Source organism: Papilio machaon, chromosome 9 (genome assembly GCF_912999745.1).
Source record: "Papilio machaon chromosome 9, ilPapMach1.1, whole genome shotgun sequence".
Taxonomy (NCBI): domain Eukaryota; kingdom Metazoa; phylum Arthropoda; class Insecta; order Lepidoptera; family Papilionidae; genus Papilio; species Papilio machaon.
Window position 1 is genome coordinate 884657 of NC_059994.1, and position 19932 is coordinate 904588.

The following is a 19932-nucleotide window of genomic DNA, read 5'->3' on the forward strand; positions in this document are numbered from 1 at the left end:
AAATAACACCTTTTTTATACTAAGCGAGAGCGGCGACCTGAACTGCAGATGCGTTGCCTACCTTTAAACATCGGAGGAGGGGAGAATATTTTCCTTCGTCCTATCCACTTCGTCTATTCATCCTTTCCTAATAACAAAAAGGTGAGAAGGGAAGAGGACCAAAATTAGACCTCCGGCATACAAACTCGTCAGACTAAACGCCTAAGTATTTACACTTCATGCATGTCTTCTGTGTGGTCGTTTTTTTTTGACAATCAATTCTATGATTTGTTTAAAAGAAATAAGTTTCCGTGGTGTAGCGGTTATCACATCTGCCTAACACGCAGAAGGTCCCCGGTTCGATCCCGGGCGGAAACAATTTTTTTCTCAATCGTAAAATTATCTAATGTAGTAGATTATTATTATTTTACAAGTAGACTTTAAAGATAATCTTAATTATTTTTTTTTTTGAAAAAGCAATACAATTATATTTTTTAAGTGACAGCAACAAGATAAAGTGCGGTGGGATGGGCACAATAAGCAACATTGTGTAGCTCTAAACCTTATTTGAAATTTTAATCAGCTAAGAGCCGATGTAATGTGCGCCGCTTCTCTTCAATGAAACCTACGTTTTTACGAACCGTCTTTTAGAAAATCCATTCTTATATTTAAAATAATTAATAGTGTTTATTTATTTACATTTAGATCTCAACATTTGCATTGGCGAAGTCAAAATAAAGTCAAGAGTCGAGATTACTATTTTCCAAATTATGTGATCTAATGTCATATTTCAAGCAAAAAACATTTTTCATATTTTTAAGGTTTCAGAACCCCACTTCAATCGAATGTCGTTTGTGAATAACTGAGAGTTTGCTCTGTTTAAACATCTATACAAAAACAAATTACTATCTTCTCTTTGTGAAAATAGTTTACACTTCCTAAATAAATGGCACCTCTTTGGTAGCAGGGTGGAAGTCGTACGGGCCCGTAATCGGTCGCTCGAAATAATAAAAAAAAATAGTAAAAAACAATAGAATAATTTTGCGTGTCAAAAAATGTAGTAAAAAAAGACAAATGGATTTTTGTTTTATAGTTTCATTTTTTTTTTGTTATTTGTGATATAGACAATTTATTTAGTGTAAAGTTGTGTAAGTTGTAAGCCAGGGAAGATTGAATAAATTATATTGTGAGGCAATGTTTGTAAATTTATATTATTTCAGCTCTATGTAAAATATCTAGAAGATGTTGTGCGGTTGAGTTGTTTTTCTACATGTAAAAAAGCGATACAGTACTGCTTTTTCCAAATTTCCGCTGCCGAAACGGAGAATTGGAAAAAAGTTAGTACAGAAACGCTTTCTCTGACCGTACTGGTAATAGGTAGGAGGTAGAAATATAACCTACATTTAAATTAAAACGTTTGAATTTTATATTACATTTAATTTTAAATTATCATTAATTAAATCGGTTATCATCAGCCAGCATACATTTTAATATTACTATCTCTTACAAATCTGGGACAGAGTAATTACTTTACGTTATCTACGAGTATTTTATAACAGACATAAAACACCAATAAAATTCCCTACAATTTTATGCGAGAGATTACGTTCCCAAACGAGGAAATCTATTCCCTCGCTGACATTAATCAATGTATTGTGTTAACGGGCTTTTATGGAAAGATAAAGTAAGGCAAATGTATACAATGTCATCAAGAATCTAATGTTGGTAAAAAATGGAATCCATAAACAAATGAATAATAATTATTTTTAGTTTTGTATGTACCGAATAAACACAAAAACTACTGTACCGATTTCAAAAATTCTTTCACCATAGGAAAGTACCTAAATTTGTGTTTAAAACATATTGTAATCTCTGGTTCGTCAAAGATAATGACAATGACAGAGATAATGTCAAAGATAATGACAAAGATTGGTCTCAGAAACCAACGGTTTGTATAAAATAATGTAAAAAAAGATCAATCCTTACGATATAGTGAACAATAAATCAATATAATTTTTATACAATATTTCTACCTAATATAAAAACAATTATTAATGCTTACCGTACACATAACAAGATTACTATTGGAACGAAGTTCCTCATCGCGCATTGTGAAAGGGGGCTAGACGGAAAAAATTCTTACGAAAAGTTGTCAGGACACTTTTTGCTATAGTAACCATGGCAACGACGTGACAATATATAACGAAAATTAATAGAAATAAAATGTACTTCTTGTGAAGACTTAAGTTTTTTATTCATAGAATAAACATTGGTTCCTTCACTAATTAATAGAAAGGAACTTCGTTCCATCCGGGTGTCCCTTGACACCTTTAAAGTTTTTTTTATTTATTTATGCTATGTTTTCTGTCTACATGTTATAATATATTTATATTAAATAATGACATTACGTCGTTAAAATTAATTTCAAAAACCCAAACGCTGTTAAATTGTAAGTAGTTTTAATCATGTAAATATAATAATTTACCCGCTGCTATCAAAGGAGATCACCAAAGGATGTTACGGTTGCCTTCATTGCTCCAGCAAAGAGATTATTGCACGAGATGGCTTAAGCTCTACACTGATTAAAAATTCATAAAGGCTGTGCAACAGAACAGAATCTTTAGTTCGTTTTAATTCTAAGTAAACCTGTTCAAAAGGTAATTATAAAAACCACTACAAAACTAAACTGTTTCACTAAAACTAAAACTTAATGAATTAAACGCAATGGTAATTTAGTTTCATATAATTTAGTTAAATTTAATTCGAAAATTTATAGGAAAAATATAATTAAATCTTTTTTTATTTTGATTATAAAACTACTCGCGATTAATAATAGAGATGTAATTAATAATGCTTTCATTATTTTGAGTACAATTATCGTTATTAGAGCATCGGTAGCTCAGGAGTTAAACACTTGAATTGCAAATGCAGGTCCTGGGTTCGAGTCCCGCTATGTACCAATACGTTTTTCGATTTTCCATTTACATATTGTACATTTATCCGTCGTCCTAATGATGAAGGATAAACATCGTGATATAACCTGCATATATCTGAAATTCAAACATATGTGTGAAGTCAACCAAACCCCAATGGACCAGCGTATAGTGAGCTGAGTGTGTTATTGAGCTGTTTGTCGTTTATTAAAATCTTTTGATAGACAACGAACTTGTAGTCAGACATCTTCTGATAAATAAAGACAGTATCTAAAGATCGATTGAGAAAGAATCTGTGTGACAAAAACCAATATTCCGTAGATATATTTCAACTCTACATTTATTATTCAGCGCATGTTCAAAACCTATATCACTATCCTTGGTAAAGATGTCAATGTCTTCCGAAATGATGTTAATAATGTCTTACTTGTCTTTTTTGATGGAAATGCTTTGAAAATCGGTAGAAAAGGGAAAGATAATTTAGCATTTAGTATTTCATAGGGATTTAGTATAAAAGAAGAGATAAATTTACAAGATAGTACACCTTTATTGATACGACTCTGTCTGTGGAAGTTAGAACGGTGTGGCATAGTAGTGATAAATTCTTGTATACTTAGAAAATCTGAATCTCGAATGCAAAGGAAATTCAATTTACTCACAGAAGCCAAAGTTACAACTTCATATAAATTGTTAATGTAATATTTAAGCCATTTAGTATTTGTAAAACTATTCCTTCAATATATAAATTAAACAATATTTGTACTATTTCGTAATACTTTCAATAAAATGTGTAAAAAATTAGTACTACGAATATTCACAAGACTGAAAAAAAAAAACGAAATAAAACTACTGGCAATAACAAAATATTTTTACAGTAACAATTTACAATGCATCTCACGTATTTTTTCTCCCTTCTAGATGTATCTTGCATCTCTCTTCTGTAACGAAATACGCAAACGTGTTGAAGCACTCGAAGCATTCGATTGTCAAATTTTTCTCGCTTTTGCTTTTAACATTTGAATTGCGGTACCCTAATATTATGTAGTAAAAGAAGTTGTTTACCTTGTTAGCTGATTCGTTCCCTATATTGAAGATCGCAAAGACGGATACTGATAGAATTAACAGAGTATAAGGGACTCTGATTTTGTTGAAGCAAAACTTTATGATTCCTACACATACAGTTCAACTTGCTTCGTCGGAATTTGCAACTGTTCAGAAAAAATATGTACGTGTTCGGAACTCTAATCTAACTGAATAGCTTTTATTAAGGCAATATTTAATATTAAATTAACAAACAATATTTTATTTATCAAATAAAATAATTTTTTATTTTAAATTGAATGCCTTTTAAATAACACAATTTATTTTATATCTCATTGATTCCGTAGATTTGATTTCTGACATCAATGTAATCTTACTAATATTATAAATGCGAATGTTTGGGTGGATGGACGTTTGTTTGAAGGTATCTCCGGAACATAGGCTACTTATTACATTTCCTTTTTATTGATTTCGCGCGGACGGAGTCGCGGGCGACTCATAGTAATCAAAATAAAAAGCTTATAAATTCGCGATTAAAAAGGTAAATTACTGACAGTTTAATAAATCTAGATATAATAAAAATAGATACTAAAAGGCTGTTCACTAAAATATTAACTTAACATTACCGTCCTGTGGTGAAAAAATTGTCGTGTATTTTTAATGAAAAAATTTGAACCTTAGAAGTTATTTATGTATATTTTTCGCAAAATAAATGACGTGCATTTTTATTAAGATAAAATAAACCGATAGTAGGTTTTTATAACATTAATTGATAATTAAAAATAACAAGATGATACCTAAAGTTATAAAGGGACTAAATCTAATTAAAAAAATATATAACAATGCTATCATTTTTCAGTCAATATTTTGTAATATTTTTGAGAATGATAAATTGTAATTCAATAAGATTAAAACGAGGCAAAGTTAATGAGAATACATAAATCTAATCAAAAGCTTAAAGTTTGTAAACAAAAGGTAAAACTTTTTAGTAACATTTCATAACCTTTAAAATTGTTCCATAAAGATTGTTATAATATCTGATATCTTTTCATTTAACATCATTTGAAGTTTGATAAATATTTTTAAAATATGGCAGAATCTACAACAATCCTGGCACCTTATCCTGGCATCAAACTTGAATAAAGAGCACTTTTAAAATATCTCTAAGTTTCCGCTTTATGAAAATAAGGCCCACTTGAGCCACTTCCAAACTAACTGATTCACACGCCAGAATATTTTAAATACCACTTTTAATCCATCGCTTTTGGAACGTAGTTCCTTATCGCGCGTTGTGAAAGGGGGCTAGACGGAAAAAATTCTTACGAAAAGTAGTCACGACACTTTTTGCTATAGTAACCATGGCAACGACGTGACAATATATAACGAAAATTCATAGAAATAAAATGTACTTCTTGTGAAGACTTAAGTTTTTTATTCATAGAATAAACATCGGTTCCTTCACTAATTAATCGAAAGGAACTTCGTTCCATCGGGGTGTCCCTTGACACCTCTCAAGTTTTTTTTTATTTATTTTGGTAGTGATTGCATTTCATAAATGTGTGTTTCATATAAATTTTGATACTAATGGATAAAAGGCAATATGGATATGGATCGAGGACATGAATTCACAACAATTAAATAGAGAATTCCAACCCACAGACACCTGTTTATGAAATGAAAATGAAAATTATTTATTGGCTTAACAATACATTGTACAAAGTTAAACTAGTGTTAGGAATTCCATTTAAGTATCTGGTAGCTACTTGTGATGAGAACTTCCGCTTTTCCATGTAACATCATTATGATGGGAACTTAACCTGTACAATTTATGAATTATACAAAAACAAAGTATAATGAAATAAGTAATGTGTGCTAGAGTTTGCGCGTTGAGTGTACATGTGAGTTCATATGTTCGTGCGTCTGTGTGTGTGTTTATAATCCTTTACTTCAACTATAATGCTACTTTTTCTTCAATTATCTCCTTTCTAAGAACATAAATAATACTGTATAACGCAAAGGTCTTCAGAACGCGCCCTTAAGTGCCATCAGCGCGTCCTTCGGAATGCGCCTCAACCGGCGGTGATTGGTCCGCGGCCGCGCCGCCATTATGTCCTTCCATCGCGCCTACGTGACTAGTCGGACGCGAACACTCTCGATGAAAGTACCGGTTTACCGACGCGTGTGCGCAGATATAAAGTGTTGTTTTCTTAAAGTTGATTGTAAAATACCTTTATTAAATTTGTCAAACTAACTATCGTTTTACTCCAAAATACCCGAAAACCCATGAACATTAAAAATGGCGCCCAACTAGAGGCTTTGGAGTAAACTTTTACGTGAACTTTTTGTGAAACTTCGTGAAAAGTTATTATCGTAAAAAAAAAAAGTATGACAAAATCGCGCACACGTCGTCAGTCTCGTCGACAATCTGAGTTTTTCGACCCGGCGGAAGACGGTTCTTCCCCGCCGCCGACTACAACGGGAAATATGTCTGTCAACGACATGGCCGCCATGATGTCCACGTGGCAACGCAACCAAGAGGAAACGTTTGAGAGACTACTGCACACAGTTCTCAACCACTCGCAGCGGCCATCGTCCCCGCCCGCTCAACCTGCACATGGAAACTTCGCTTCGTGCAAGGCTCGCTATAGCGGAGCGCCAGACGAATCTCTCGACGGCTTTATAGACGCCGTAGAAGCCTACAAAGAATGTGCAAATGTTAACGAAACTAATGCACTACGTGGGTTGTCAATGTTGTTAACTCATGAAGCCGCGACATGGTGGCAAGGGATTAAAACCACCACGAACAAGTGGGACCACGCCCTCACATCCCTCAGAGGTGCGTTTGGTGATAGCCGACCTCCGCATCGTATATACAAGGAGCTATTCGCCAACCCACAACAAGCAAATGAGAAAACGGAACTCTTTATCGCAAAAACACGAGCGTTATTATCACGTCTACCAAAGGACGATCTGACAACCAAAGTCCAGATGGACATGGTGTACGGACTACTACATAGTAAAATACGAGAGCGTCTGAGAAGAGAGGAGATTGATACATTCGACACGCTACTCAGAAAGTCTAGAGAGATAGAAGAATCTTGCGACGAGAGTCTATCAACCACTGGCCTTCAGAACAAGCTGCGACAACGCCAGTTCCCGCCAACTTCTCGTCACGCCGCAAGCGTCACCGCCGCCCAGGGGTCAACGACCGCGCCACCACTAGCACCGCAGAGCGCGCCCAAGCCGCCTGCGCCCGCCGCTGAGTCCAGCGCCCACGGCACCTACCGCCGTCCTCCTCGCAACTCCGTGGTGCCGCACACACCGTCGTCTCTACAACCCCACGGCTCTTCTACGCCGTTCGCGAACGCCAAACGTCGATATTGCTTCTATTGCAAGAGTTATGGACATACACGTGATGAGTGTCGTAGGTTAGCAGCTAAAGGCAAACAGGACATTGATAACGCCGCCGACCCTATCCCGTCATGTTACGGATGCAATGAGCGAGGTGTCACTCGATCACAGTGTGCTAAATGTAATTCGGACTTCTCTGCGTGTGAATACGACCGTCCGAAAGGCGCGCTGATGGGCACATACGGTACAAGGTATTCCACCACTGTTATCAAATCATCTTGTGATAAGGATGAGTCCCAGGTGAGTTCCATTTCATCTTATAACAGTGTGTCACATAAAGGTTTCCCCTCAAGCATGTTACCACCCCCCAAGTCCAACTTTGATTCAGTGAACCATAAACCGTCATTGGTAAATAATATTGCATGGGAATGCTCTGAAAATTTTTTGCCTACTCAATTTAAATCAGCTTTACCTGAATTGTTTCATACTAAAAATAATCACACAGAGTTTTTACCTAAACAATTTACATCTGTGTTACCTGAGTTATTTTATGCTAACATTGATCACATAGAGTTTTTGCCTATTGATTTTACTGCATTCTTGCCATATCAATACTTTCTTTGTGATAATGGGTGTGTCGTTAATTTAAGTCGTGATACTAATATGTTTGAGTGCATGCCACATGATGCGCCTCCTCCGACTTCTAAGCTAACTAACATGCTTGGTGATTGTTCTATAAGTAAGTGCAATTTGACCACAACCAAATCAATCTCATTTTCGACACCTACTGATAAGAATAGGGTGACTATGATTTTTTCCGGACATCCGCGGAATTCGAACATAGAAGTTAGGGTGACCATGAAAAATGTTTTCTATGAACAATCCGGAAATATAAATAATTTGAAAAATAATTTTACTACGCCTACTAGGTTGACCATGCAGGACGATTGTAATAATAATCAAAAATTATTTCCTAAAGTTGAGTCACAATTTTTATTAAATAGAGCGACCACGTGTTCGAACATTTCTCTGTCGACTCTTGATTCAACTAATTCAAACGCTCATCCACAAGTGTCAGACACTTGTCAATCCCAACGGAGACCAATTCTTGGAGTGGAAATTCTAGGTGTAAGGGGTACCGCACTATTGGATACAGGTGCTAAAGGGTGTATTGCGGGTGCTTCCTTATATCAGGTGTTGCTTAGGCATAATCATGCCTGCCAAGAAACCACTAAACGCGTTCGTCTCGCTGATGGCTCCGTGCAGATTCGTGAGTTATTGGTTACTAACCTGCATGTTAAACTAAAAAGTAAACTATTGTGTTTGGAGTTCATTATTTTCCCAGACACCGAATCCAATGATACTATTCTTGGTATGGATTTTATTGCTTCAGCGGGTATGGTGCTTGATTTCGCTGCTTCAATTTGGTATTTTTCTGGTGATGAGGTTACTTACCCATTGGAATATGAACTTTCCAGACCCTGCGTGTCCGTATCCTCTGCAGATTTCCTACGTGAGGAGGAAGGAGTTATGCTGCATCCCGAAGAGAGACTGCTGTTGTCCGACTTCCTAAAACAGAACGAAGACCTGTTCGAACCAGGGGGAGGACCAACTCCGTACGCAGAGCATCACATCGACACGGGCGATAACGCTCCTATAGCCGTTCCACCATATAGGCTCACTCCAGCAAAAAAAGAGATAATGAAGGCAGAGTTGGAGAAAATGTTAGCAGACGACGTGATTGAAGAGTGTGAGTCTGCGTGGTCTGCGCCTGCTCTTCTTGTCCCGAAGAAGGACGGATCTTTTAGATTTTGCGTCGACTACCGTCGCCTCAATGCGATCACCAAGACCGATAGTTATCCAATTCCCTTAATCGATGATTTATTGCAGATGACCAAACGGGATTGTCACATGTCCACCATTGACCTGCGCGCCGGATATTGGCAAGTCAATGTAGCAGAAAAAGACAGAGACAAAACCGCCTTTATAAGTCCTTTTGGTACGTATAGGTTCAAGCGCATGCCGTTCGGCTTAAAAAACGCGCCATCTACCTTTCAGCGATTGATCGATCGTTTCCGCTCGAGTTCGTCGTTGCAGGACATCACTTTGTTGGCATATTTGGATGACATCCTGGTGATCACACAGGGAAGTTTTCAGGACCATCTTCAGGATCTTGACAAGGTTTTTGACAGACTGCGTCACTTTGGGCTCCACGCGAACCGCGCCAAATGTCACTTCGCTCGCCAGGAAGTTACATACCTAGGCCATGTGATCACACCCAAAGGAATCAAGCCGGATAGCACCAAAGTCGACGCCGTCCTGAAAATGAAGGAACCACACAATCTCAAACATTTGAAATCATTTTTACAGACCTGTTCCTGGTTTAGGAAATTTATTCCTGATTTCTCGCGTATTGCCGAACCACTGTCAAAACTTACACGCAAAAACGAAGCGTGGACCTGGGGTGAAGCACAGCAACGCGCCTTTGACGTGCTAAAGAGTAAGCTTACTAGCGCTCCTATTTTGATACAGGCCGACTACACCCAGCCCTTCTTGTTGCGCACTGATGCCAGCAATTATGCTCTAGGGGCTGCACTTTTACAAGGTGACAATAACAATGAAAAACCAATCGAATACGCCAGCAGACTTCTGACTTCAGCCGAGAGGAATTACTCTACCACCGAGCGGGAAGCCCTCGCAGTCGTATGGGCAGTAGAAAAGTTTAGGGGTTACATTGATGGCCATCTATGCATAGTCAAAAGTGACCACCAGCCACTTAAGTGGTTGCTTACACTCAAGTCCCCAAGTGGTCGTCTCATCAGATGGGCCCTGAAACTCCAGGCGTTTGATCTCAAGATAGAGTACTCTCCAGGTAAAGTTAATACCTTAGCTGATACTTTAAGTCGACCTACCTGTAATGGTATCAACGAATGCGAAGTGTGTTCCGTAATCGTCGACTTACCTCAAGCACTGCCGAGTCAGCTCCGAGCCGAGCAGCTTGAAGATCCAGAAGTGGCTAAAATTATTCAAGATTTAGAAAGCACAGACGAACTTACCTCTACTCGGTGGCTGGAACGTGGATACGTACTGCAGCGGGGTGTGTTATATCGTTATGATCCAGATAACGACTCCGAAGAAGCGCAGATGGTAGTGCCAATTTCAAAAAGGGAAGAAATTTTAAAGTCGTTTCACGATTCCCCAACTGCAGGCCACCAGGGTATTGAGCGGACTCTGCAACGCATCCGTGAACACTTCTTTTTCATCGGGATGCGTCGTTACGTCACAGAGTATCTAAAAAACTGTGTGGACTGTCTCAAGTATAAAGCCGCAAATCAGAAACCAGCTGGTCTCCTCCAGACACCCGTGCTCCAACAAAGATCTGAAGTCCTTGCAGTGGATCTTTTCGGTCCCCTGCCTGAAGGAGATCAAGGACAACGTTGGGTCCTTCTTGTTGAAGACGTAGCTACCAGGTGGGTGGAACTGTTCTCGCTTGTGGAGGCCACAGCGGAAAATTGCGCCAAACTTCTCATAGAAGAATACTTTCTCAGATATGGATTGCCACGTCGAGTTGTGTCCGATAACGGCACTCAGTTCATATCCTCAGTAATGCAGCTGTCGATGTTTATTTTAGGTGTTAAACAAGAGCTCATTCCAGTTTACCACCCTGAAGCTAATCCCGCCGAGCGCAAAAATCGGGATCTCAAAGTACAATTGTCTTTGTTAGTAAAAAACGAACACCGTAACTGGCCTAAATATCTTGCCCATGTTCGGTTCGCTATGAACAGCGCCGTCTGTTCCACCACTGGGAAAACCCCAGCCTTTTTAACGTTCGCTCGCGAACTTCGCACACCTTTTGAGATGCACCATGATTTACGTGCAATCTTAGATAAGGAAAACTTTGTTCCTTCGGCCACTCCATATTTGCGTTCCTTCGTACGTACCTTACAGGATATTCGAGATCGTGTTGAGAAAAAGCAAGATCAGCGTAAGGAGATAGGTGATACTGCACGGCGTTCTGTACCTACTTATAAACAGAATGATTTGGTCTTGGTCAAAACCCACGTACTGAGCAATGCCTCGAAAGGAAAAACTCGCAAATTCATGCCTAAACGAGATGGCCCCTATCGCGTTAAACGAGTTATAACTCCCACTACTTTTATACTCTCGAATTTGACTGACGACGACACTGTCATAGGTAAGTATCACAGTTCGGACCTGACCCCCTTTATTCAAACATCTGATAACGAGCAGACTACACCCGTTATTCCAAAGAAAGGTAGAGGTAGGCCGCGTATTAAACAGTCAGATACCAAGTTGGACCCGGGACGTGTTACCAACTTGGAGGGGGAGCCTATAACGCAAAGGTCTTCAGAACGCGCCCTTAAGTGCCATCAGCGCGTCCTTCGGAATGCGCCTCAACCGGCGGTGATTGGTCCGCGGCCGCGCCGCCATTATGTCCTTCCATCGCGCCTACGTGACTAGTCGGACGCGAACACTCTCGATGAAAGTACCGGTTTACCGACGCGTGTGCGCAGATATAAAGTGTTGTTTTCTTAAAGTTGATTGTAAAATACCTTTATTAAATTTGTCAAACTAACTATCGTTTTACTCCAAAATACCCGAAAACCCATGAACATTAAAACTGTAAAATTTTAAGCCCGAAAAGAAAGTATCTATCTAAAATATTTCAGATTTTTATCAAATATTTTACACAATAATGAACTTTTGAAGAGCTTTTACTCATTGTGTCTGCTCGTATTGTGTTTTATGAAAGCTTTAAGCTTAATCCGATATGACATTGTTTTTTATAAGCTCAGTTCCACAAATTTCATTCATCTTGCTTATAAAAGTTGTTTTAGGAGTTTCAGTAAACTTTTGACCTCATCGAACTTGTTACCTTGAGGTCTTTAAAATAATCTAATTTAACTGAGGTAAATTATAGAAAATAGTTCAAAAAATCAGATGGTTTAAATCTACTCAAATTGTTAAGTTTGTAAACTATCACAGTCAATTATGATAAAAGATCATGATTCTTCTTGGAATGAAAGGTCTAGATTTTATTGCATAATGGTCAAGGTTCTGGCAATTTCGGAATAAAGTCAAGTATAGAACATAAAATTTCTCATGTAATTTTGGAATTTACGCAAACTTAGTGTTGAGTGCAGAATTAAACATTCTGCTGGAGAGGTACCATACTGGCTACCAAGACCTTTGCTTTTTAGATTAGAAAAAGATAGAAAAAAAATACAATCGCACGGGAAGTATTAATAACTGGATGTAGTAGATATTAGATGAAATTGTTATCTATCTATATATATAAAAGAAAGTTATGTAAGTTACACTATTTATAACTCAAGAACGGCGGAATCGATTTGACTGAAAATTGGTGGGCAGGTAGCTTAGAACCGGGAAACGGACATAGGATAATTTTTACTCCGTTATCTATTTTTATTCCGCGCGGACGGAATCGCGGGTAAAAGCTAGTTGTTAATAGGTAAACGGTTTTAGAATAAGGATTTAACAACGGAATAAAAGCATTTTGGGTGCCGCGTTGCTTATCAATTTATACATGGTCCTTCGAGCCGGATAATTACACAATTAGTATAAATGTAATTTAAAAATTCATGCTAACTTTCATTCTTTGGTTATTATAGTTGTCAAATAATAACAAATTTTAAGCCTAAGTATTAATCATCATGAATATTGAAGTGTAAAAACAAAATTTAGTAAGCGGCTGAATGTCAAGCATCGAATAAAATCTATCGAAAGAACTTGACATAGATTTACACATTTTACCTTTCGCATCAAAAGAAATAGAAATGTTGGCATTTCCTATTATGATATTGGAATTTTCCTACACGCCCGACATGCGATAGAATTTTCCATTAGGTAGCTAAGCTCCACATTTTACTTTCATATTTATAATGTATACGCAAGATCTTGATTGTCACCTGCGGAATTGAAAACCATTTTTCGATATTTCTTTTGAAATATCAAAAAGTCACGCTCACATTTTTAAACTGTGGATTTGAAAATTATAGGCGTACCTAGACATTACTAGTAATGTCATTACTGCTTTTGAAGAATTAAGTGTCAGACGACGTCAATCTATTAAGTCAGTAGATTCCGTCAGTCGATTCATTAGTCGATACCGAAGTCAGTTTTTGCTTCTTTAAATGAACTATTGCCTTTTCTATAATATAACTGTAGAAGCATTTTCTCGTTTCAGTAACGATATAGCGGTGAACGAAAGCACGTCTCTTGTTTCCTCTGAGTAATAGCTAAATTGAGTTACTCGTCTTCAGTACCGACGTACGTAGGAAAAAATAACGCTTCATTTTCAAGTAACAACGCGCCCTATTAATATGACGTGTTCCTTTTAAGTTGAAAAAACATGTTATGAAATACATTGATGCATACGACGCGTGTGTTGGGCCGTAGATGATAAAAAGTAATCGATTGCAAGAAAATGTGAAAAAGCGAAACCGTATTGCTGATATAATAAAATTAAAAATAATTTAAGGAAAAGTTTCACATTTAGTACTTTAATTAAAGATAAATTTTACGATAATTTGGTTATCTCAAATATAAGTTCTTCGGAATTATTCAAATAAATAAATTTCTGTGAAATTTTGATGAATTAATAATAGTTGTTTACTTCAAAATAGTGCCTTATTTTTTTATATCAAAATATGGCAAACGAGTAAACGGCCACCTGGATTCGCCGAAGTAGCGACGCGACGGTTGCCCATTTACATCCGCAATTACAGATGCGTTGCCTACCTTTAATCAATAGAGAATGGGACGCGCAAAAAGAGGATATTTCTCCTTCCTATGCGTCCCCTCTTCCGCCAAATATACTTCCTTTTCCCATCCTTTCCTAATAAGGAAGGGAAAGAACACTAAAATGAGGTCTTAGTAAAATAGTTACTTAATCGTAAATAAAAAACATCAACAAAAGTGAAAGGGTCTAACAAAAAAAAAAAAAAATACACACTCTAAATTACATTTTATCTTAAACATACATATGTATATCAACCCTTTACCGCTCGCTGATACACCGCCATCAACTCTGATCCCGATATTTGACAAAATAAGATTATGCGTAGGCATCCGAAATGGGATCTTGACGAATAAATAACAAAATATTAACACCGGAAGTAGTATTATTGATACATATTTTAGGGTAAAACTTTTCATAACCATGTTGACGTTCATAATATCAATGAGCAGCGGTCAAAGGGTTAAAACACGTGTTTTACTGAACATTACTTAACTTTTTGGATGTATGGATCATTTTTGAAAATATACATATAAAAAATATTTAAAAGAAAAACATCGACTTTCCTAACTATAATAAGCCTTGTCTTTTTCCTCAAATTAAAAATTGATGCTAGTCCAGTAGCACACAGAAAAATATAAAAAAATTAATTAAACATTAGCACAGTTAGGGACATTCTTAACATATTATAGACGTTTCTAATTTATATGATAATCATTTTATTTGCATTTATATGAAGATTTCCATTTAATAATTAAATTCATTATTACATATTCAACGTTAAGGAAATTATTTCTGAATAAAATACAGAAAGCCTTTACCTTTGGCCTATACAATGAGCTATTAAAGTAAGCTTAAGTAAATTTTAATAAGAATATATAAGTAATGAGAATATATAATAATCGGAATTGTCTCGGTTTCATAAAATCGAACCAGTCATGAAGCAATTTATAACCAAAGTAAACTGAGATATTAAGGATTTTTTAAGAATTCATAAGTTTGATAGTTGGTTTCTAAGAGTAAAATCTTTGTAAAAAACATATTGTTATCCCTGTCTTTATCTTTGACAAAACTGTAACGTGGTTATATGTTTCACCATAAATTTGTATCACCACTCTACTTTCGGTATGAGTACTAACATAATAATGTTCAAAAACCCCACCGAGAGCTAGAGTCATGGTATAAAAGGGTTGACGTATGTTTAACCTAAAATATTTTTGATGGTAAAGCCATTACTTTTGAAATAAATAAAAAAAATATCGGACTGACATGGCTGAGGACCAAACCCAGAGCCCAAGATAGAACGAGCTGGCGGCGCACTTTGGACGAACTCTGAAACACTACGAGGACATAGGACGTTAACTCTTTTTTACGTATCGATTCGCGTATTGATTGTAAATAGATTTTCTTACGTATAAATTTTTATTTTATCAGTTACAAAAATTCAATTATATCATAAAATCAAGACGTAACATCCCGTTTCCATCAATGTAACTTATTTTATTAGGGTAAAAAGAAACCGTTCTTAAATTTTAATATCGTCTATAAATTTACGCTTATGTTTTTAGCAACGACACATCCGGAGTCAAATGACTTTTTCATGTTGTTAACTCTACCATAAAACGCCACCGAAAAGGTTTTCCGTTTTAAAAGGTATTTGCAGTTGTGAATGGATTGATCGAGCTTTCAAAGCGAACCTCTCAATATTATTGCGTATCAAAAAGCGTTATGTAACGTACAAAGTACTATGTAAAATGTATTGTAATTAATTTTGTATGTGGAACAACAGATAATGAGGGAATTCTATACTAAGAAGCGATTAAAATAATAATTACCGCGTATTTCGCTACTTTGGATAGCAATCTATTAAAGTTACATCATTGGAAGAATACTTAATCAGGTCTGTTCAAGTTGTTAGTGATCTTAATTAAATTTTCGAAATCAAACTAAAACATTAATATAAAATTTAGGCTTTGAAGGCCTTTTGATGTCGGTCGGCATATTCTGTGTACGCAATTCATTATTTATGTACGATAATGAATGCTCCGGTAGAGGGCAGCACTAAATCAATGAAGCAATTACTTAAGCACTTCAAAGACCCCTTGTTATAACAAGGTCCGGATATTCCAGAGGGTGAAACCACAACATGACAATTAACTCAGATTTCTGAGTTCTTCAATCAACCCAATGAATTATACAGTATGTTACATTATTTATGTGAATTCGTGTAATGCTAACTTATGTTTTCTGAGCCCAAAACCTCCGTATCAAACATATTGTCATCCCTGCTATTATTATGGACAAAACAGAGATAACAATATGTTTTAAACGGGGATTATGGTCTCAGAAACTTACGGTATTAGATTTTATGTTCGTCAACTTGGATATAAAAGAGTTTTTTTGATTTCGGTTTAAATACTTTATTATTTGTTTGTCAAGATCGCACCAAATCTACGCATAATCTTATTTCAATAATCATGATTTCTGATGTCAAATATGAATGTAGGATAATGGGGTTGACATACAATGTTCAAGCTAAAATGAGATTGAATCACCGCCTAATTTTTTATAGTTAGGCCTACGAAATTTAAGAATCGAACAAAGATCGAATTAGAAATATTTGCTATTAAATATATGTAGGCGTAATTGGTTTAGTTCTACGGTACTCTAATTATACCAAAATTTAGTATTCTTCATTAATAGAATTAGGTGAGGGGTAGCTTTTAGTTTAAAGTTTTGTTTACACAGCACTCTATAATGAGGCGGCCTTATCTCATGACTACATACGTGCCACGGTCACCCGCTGGGAATTACGGGTTTACGATACATACGCCTGTTGCTTACGTACTTGATAAAATAATGGATGAACATTTTATAACAATACAAATATTATGTTGATTAATTTTGTATATTTATTAAAACAAAATTTTTAGCGCATTTTTTTCTAATATCTTCGTTGTGTTAACAGTTAAAATAAATACTCGTAATAATATAGTTACCGTCTTTAATCGTTAGTATCTGAGAGCAAAATATACTGTATATCTCAGTTTTCGTCTCAACCAACGGTAAGATGTAGAAAGTAGATAATTATATTTCACTGTACAGTTAAATTCTTCGAAAATGGTGTCACGGAAAACGTAGTAAAGAATTTGTCTTTGAAAGAATATTTCAAGGGAAAAGTTTACCGTTTATAACACGCAGCGAAGCACTCCTAGAGCACCGCTCGGCATCATTTCAAAAGATAATTTGAAAAAATTCTTTTCTTTGAAAATTACAAACGTACTCAAAATTTTGTTAGGAATTTTGTCTCGTTAGTTATGTTGAAAGAGAATAAATGTAAAATAGTCAATGTGTTCTTATAAAATAACAAGACTGAAAAAGCAACAGAAGAAGATGAGAGGAGAATTTTACAGAAGGAAGTAGAGTGCGCTTTTGAGCGTTTTAGATCAGTGATGTCCACATTGAATCAAGTATTTTCTTTTACTTAAATAGAGTAAATTACATTTCTAATTGTAAAAAGTTCATAAAGCGTTGATGAAATAAACAAGCGTGGTTTGATTTAACGGGCATTATAAAAGGTAGCGTGCGTTATGGTTGCAAATACTTATGTCCAAGGGACAAATTGCTGCCAGCATAGGAAAAAATTCTACCAATTTAAATGTTGCCAATACTAAAATAATATTTATGAGAATTAGATAAAAAAAAATAATAATTTATGTGAATTAATTGAACAAGCGTAGTTTAAAATCAGATTTCCACTTGTTCAATCTTTTTCTAACTTTATTTACGTGTTTCTTTGGTAAATATAAAATAAGAAGCAAGTTTGAAACTAAATAACGATACATTTAACCGAGCTCGTTGGTCATAAGTAATTCAACGAAGATGCTAGAACGTTCGATTTGCTCTCAGTAAAGCGCTGTGAATATTTTACATGGAAGACGTTTGCTGTGTAGCTATTTTGTTGATGTTGTTGTTTACAGAATTAACAGCGCTTCGTTTTTCTACTTAAATAGGAATAAATATTTTTTTTTGTATATAAAGACAACATTATAATATAGAGTATATTTTATTTCTTATTAACATACGATTGTTTGGATGTATTTATGTTTGTTACTCCGTAAGTAAAAAACGGTTGAACACATCTGGATGAAATTTCACATTGCCTCAAAATGAGTTTATTAGGATTTTTGATAGAAAATTTTGTGGCTTAAAATTTATAGATTTTTGCCCAGAAAAACTTTAATAGCTTTTGCATAGTAGGCTGAAAACAATTAAGCGGCTGTCACGCCCTCTAACACCTCCCAACGTGATTGTATATTCAAATAGACTTTCCAAACGTTGCGCGTTGTTTTCAAAATTACAATAGACTCGCTTCAATGGACACTGATTGTCATCGCTTCGTGCGGCTTGAATGACGCAAAATTCACCTTGGAAAACAGAAAATAACGTTTTGTAATAACTTACTTTTTTACGTTTTTTTTGGGATTAATGAAAACGTAAAAAGACATTTTGGCCAAAGAACATTCGTTTCTTTGGCCAAAATGATTTCTTTAGAAAAGGTAGGAATTCGTAACCTTTTAAGAGCCGCATCTTTAAGAATACAAGTTGCCTTGATTATCAACGACCATCGAATTAAGATGGCACATGGCACATATGTGAATCTCAATCGCGAAACGAGAAAGAAATAAAATGTACTAAAGAATCATGACGACGATGATAAAAATTACAACGCAAAAGAAATCTAACAAAACATACGTGTTTGAATTTTGTATTATAACTTTTTGGAACAAATTTATGACTCAAAAAGAACTACTGAGCAAGCTGTAATTAGATGAAAACAAGTTTTCCATCTTCATACATAATTCCTATCTGTTAAGAATTTTTTAAGCTATCCCTTTTACTTGATACGTCTTTCCACAGATTACCTGCAGTAAAATAACTTTAATCTAATACCTGTAGAGGTTTTTCTAATGTATACCTTTTAGCGAAGCTGAGTAATTATGTAAGTTAAAAAAGTTCGCTATAAAACGAGCTAAAGATTGTGTTCTATTAGCCCTTATGAATTTTTAATCAGTGAAATGCTTAAGTCATCCCGTGCAATAAACTCTTTGCTGTAATGAAGGCAAGCGTAACTTCATTTAGTTATCTCTTTTGATACTAGGACTGAGTAAATTATTATAATTATAGGAGAAATTTAAAGCAGTCCAATTTTATACGTAAATAATTTAACGGATTGATTGGCAATATTTTTATTCGTAGTGATATAATTGGCGGTTAATATTCACCAATTTACAAAAGGTTTTCATTTGCAGGAACGGAACTTCAAAGTCAGAAAAGACTTTAAACACTCACGTACATTTGTCCGGTGTCGGCACCGAGTAGTAGTAGACCGACTGGCCACAACCGCGAAATAAAACCAGTCCCACTCACCCTGACGAAGGGCCCCCGGTGGGCACGAAACTAATCGGTGCCGACACCGAACAAATGTACGTGAGTGTTTTAGCTGTTTTCTATATTAGTTAATGATAATTTCTCACGAAACTCTGAATAATTTAATGAAAATAGCCAATCTGACTAGTCTTCATATTTGGCTAATCATTTTGATTGTTTTCTTCAATTATTATTACTTATAAAATTAAAAGTATTTTATAACCACAAACCGTAGTACAATTTCCAGACGCCTCAGCTGTCGACCTTCCGGAACAGATAGAGGCATTACTCGGATAAATGCGCAGCAATTTAGCTCCGATGCATCGCAAGTGTGCAATGTGCAACACGTAAATTGTTATATAAAGAGTACATACAAATCTACAATTATAGTTAGAGCTACAACCAGAGTGGTTAAAT

The 19932-nt window shown here is 35.8% G+C and overlaps 1 protein-coding gene and 1 non-coding gene across 3 annotated transcripts; both read left to right on the forward strand.

Moving 5' to 3' along the window:
* Positions 1 to 284: 284 nt before the first annotated feature.
* On the forward strand, positions 285 to 357 carry Trnav-aac. The gene has a single exon. It is a non-coding gene; the product is annotated as a tRNA-Val (tRNA).
* A 5608-nt stretch (positions 358 to 5965) lies between these two features.
* LOC123720914 lies at positions 5966 to 11935 on the forward strand. 2 transcript variants are annotated; one of them, XM_045679261.1, is made up of 2 exons: positions 5966 to 9183; positions 9421 to 11935. In XM_045679261.1, exons 1-2 carry the CDS (start codon positions 6339 to 6341, stop codon positions 11784 to 11786), a joined length of 5211 nt encoding a protein of 1736 aa, XP_045535217.1. In that variant the 5' UTR covers positions 5966 to 6338; the 3' UTR covers positions 11787 to 11935. The 2 variants fall into 2 exon arrangements, with proteins under 2 accessions (XP_045535217.1, XP_045535216.1); XM_045679260.1 differs by having other exon boundaries at positions 5966 to 11935.
* Positions 11936 to 19932: the final 7997 nt, after the last annotated feature.

Coding starts and splice junctions, on each gene's coding strand:
- LOC123720914 (XM_045679260.1), top strand. CDS start 6,339: ATGACAAAATCGCGCACACGTCGTCAGTCTCGTCGACAATCTGAGTTT.